This window comes from Eriocheir sinensis, chromosome 6 (assembly GCF_024679095.1).
Source record: "Eriocheir sinensis breed Jianghai 21 chromosome 6, ASM2467909v1, whole genome shotgun sequence".
Classification (NCBI taxonomy): Eukaryota; Metazoa; Arthropoda; class Malacostraca; order Decapoda; family Varunidae; genus Eriocheir; species Eriocheir sinensis.
This window is the reverse complement of record NC_066514.1, coordinates 27,222,141-27,224,887: the sequence shown is the minus strand read 5'-3', so window position 1 is coordinate 27,224,887 and position 2,747 is coordinate 27,222,141. Positions and strand designations below refer to the sequence as shown.

Genomic DNA, 2,747 nt, shown 5'->3' with positions numbered 1-2,747 from the left:
ACCGCGGCCACAACACCGGGACGCCCGCCGCCGGGCCCCGCACGCCGCCCTGCCCCCTCGGCCGCGGCGCCACAAGGCCGCAAGTCCCGCGGGCCGCCGCCTCCAGAGTGGGCAACTACAAAAGGATCAGCCCACTGCCCCATTGTCTTGACTCCTGCACCGGCTTCATCAACAAGTTGTCAAGGGACTTTGACCCGCATTCACCCGCCGCACACCAGCCGCTCCCCCCTCGCTCCCCCCGGATACGCCCCTCTCCTGCCAGCGCCAACAAAAGGCTTCATCCTAGTAATTGGGGCTCCCGCGCGCGATTGAAAGCCACGGAGGAAAGGGAGGGGAGGCTGCGGGGAGGGAAAGAGGGGACGCGGCCGGGGAGGGAGCAGGTCGAGGAGAAAAGAAGGACTTGAAGGGTGGGGGGAGGGAAACGAGGAGGAGGAGGGAGGGTGAGTGGAAGAGGAAGAGCGCGCGGGAGGGAGCGAGGGAAAAATACGAGAGCCAGAGAAAGGTTTAGGTAAAAGTGTGCAGCGACTTTAAGAAACTCAAAATACGACAAATAATTATTGTCCTCCGCGCATCAGTAAGCGAGACAAAGTGACAATATCCCGACGGCAGCGGCGCGGCGGGGAATAATAACCCGCGGGAATAATGGCTCGCTTGTGTGCGCCAGACAAAACACAAACAACAACACCCGGGCACGGCGCGCGGGGCTTTAATACAGAAAATTAGTTACCGAGACGGGGAGAGAGAGAGAGAGAGAGAGAGAGTGTGTGTGTGTGTGTGTGTGTGTGTGTGTGTGTGTGTGTGCCCGTCGCCAGCAAAGGTCAGGGGTCGTTCAACTCGTAACAACATGATTAGCGCCGCGGCGTCGCGTCCTTACACTCGCCTCGCTCGGCCGTAAATCAATCACCGGGCGACATAACCTTATCCCGCGCCGTCCTCGTCGGTTTTTTTCCAGGATTCTTTGGCCGTTTACATATTTTTTTCTCCCCCTCTTACCACAAACTCCCTCCCTCCGGCTCCCCTCGCTGCTCCCCTCGCTTCCCGCCCCTCCTCCCTCTCGCCTCAACACCCAACGTTCCATAAAAAAAAGTCAGCGAGCGACGCCCCGGCGTTGGGAGCAGCGCCCGAGGCGAGGCTTCATAATGCGTGCAGATTAGGACAAAATTCAATTGGAGGTATTATGGCGGAAGTCTGTTACAGGCTGGCCCGGGGCTGAAGACGCCCTCCCGCACACCGAGGCCCCGCCGTCACGCCCCACACGACCGTCCGTGGGTTACAGTCACACAATCACGCTCTTTGAGCCTTGATCGGAGTGCACACGGCCGCCACCACTTCTGACACCCCCTTGATGCGTCGTGGGCACGGGCGTGAGGGCGGCCCCTCCCTGATGGAGCTCCGCGCCGCCTCCCGCCCCCTCATCAGCAGACAAACACAGGTATCAGGCAACGCACGCACTCGTCGACGCCATCAACATCAACAACACAGCCGCAGAATATTCCCTAACCAGCACCTTCAGGAGTTAAATAATGTGAAAAATTGCGGGCAAAAAGTGGAGCGGTGCCGGCCCAGCGCCCAGCCGCGATTAATTGGGAAGCCGCGGGCCAAATACGATACTCCGTCAGGCCCCATGCCGCGACGAGGCTCCGGGGGAACCAGAGGCTGCACATTAGGGCGAGGGGCGCCGGGGAGGCCTCAGGAGCGGGGGGAGGGGGTGTAAGGCCCCTGTGGGAGCCGCCGCCAGGCCAGTAGCGTGGACAAACCTTGGCGCCCGTGTGGGAGACTGTCCATGTCACTTGTGTGCTCCTGACACACACACACACACACACACACACAGCTCTGTAGTTGAGTGGAGTGGAGTGCAGTGGTTAGCACGCGCGCCTCACACCCAAGAGGTCCCGAGTTCGATTCCTCGGCAGAAAGAAGGCGGATGGGCACTTAATCCGTGACCCCAGTCCACCCAGCAGTGAATGGGTACCGGGTGTCAGTCGGGGATAGTGCCCCACCCCCGAGTGTGTAGGTATGAAGGTCCCTTGCACAAAGATCACTCACCAGAGCTGGAAAGCCCATCTGAGGAGGGTGGTGGCTGCAGGGCGCGAGGCCAGAGCGTGGACAGACATACATACACACACACATACACAGACAAAGACACACACACAAAAACTCTCTCTCTCTCTCTCTCTCTCTCTCTCTCTCTCTCTCTCTCTCTCTCTCTCTCTCTCTCTCTCTCTCTCTCTCTCTCTCTCTCTCACACACACACACACACACACACACACACACACACACAACACCCGGCTACTATCTCATTATCAAGCAATCCTCTATCACAACAGTTCTCCACCTCCTCCTCCTACATCACTCCCGCCTCCCTCCTTACCCTCGCCCCTGCACCTCCTTCACACCCTTGCACAGCCGACCCATGTTGACTCTGCATTAATAGACCCCCAACCCCCCCTTCCCCTACCCCGTCATATGCAGGATCCTCGGCAGCGGCGCCAACACCTCCACCTTCACGCAGGACACGCGCGTAGTCCCACACTCAGGGTTAGGCGCCGCTCGCTCCAACACCACCACTTATGCATATTACATGTAAGCGATTTTACTAACACCTCCCCTTCCCCTGCCTTCCATCTCACGGCCGCTTCCTCCTCCAACGAGTCGGGGAAGCACAATATATCACTCCTCCTATCTCCCTGGTTATCTCCTGCCGGCCGCGTCCTCCTCTCGCCCAGCCTCGCAACACAAAAGAAGAA

At 59.2% G+C, this 2,747-nt stretch overlaps 1 protein-coding gene across 1 annotated transcript in view; it reads left to right on the top strand.

Annotated features, from left to right (window-relative positions):
• The window catches only part of LOC126991259 (transcription factor SOX-4-like), a 1,998-nt gene extending 694 nt beyond the window's left edge, over positions 1 to 1,304 (top strand). The window contains exons 2-3 of the mRNA XM_050850040.1: positions 1 to 107; positions 1,198 to 1,304. The exon at positions 1 to 107 is cut by the window's left edge and continues 430 nt beyond it. Coding sequence (XP_050705997.1) covers positions 1 to 107; positions 1,198 to 1,304 — 214 coding nt within the window. The remainder of the gene's footprint in view (positions 108 to 1,197) is intronic.
• The last annotated feature ends 1,443 nt before the right edge of the window (positions 1,305 to 2,747 follow it).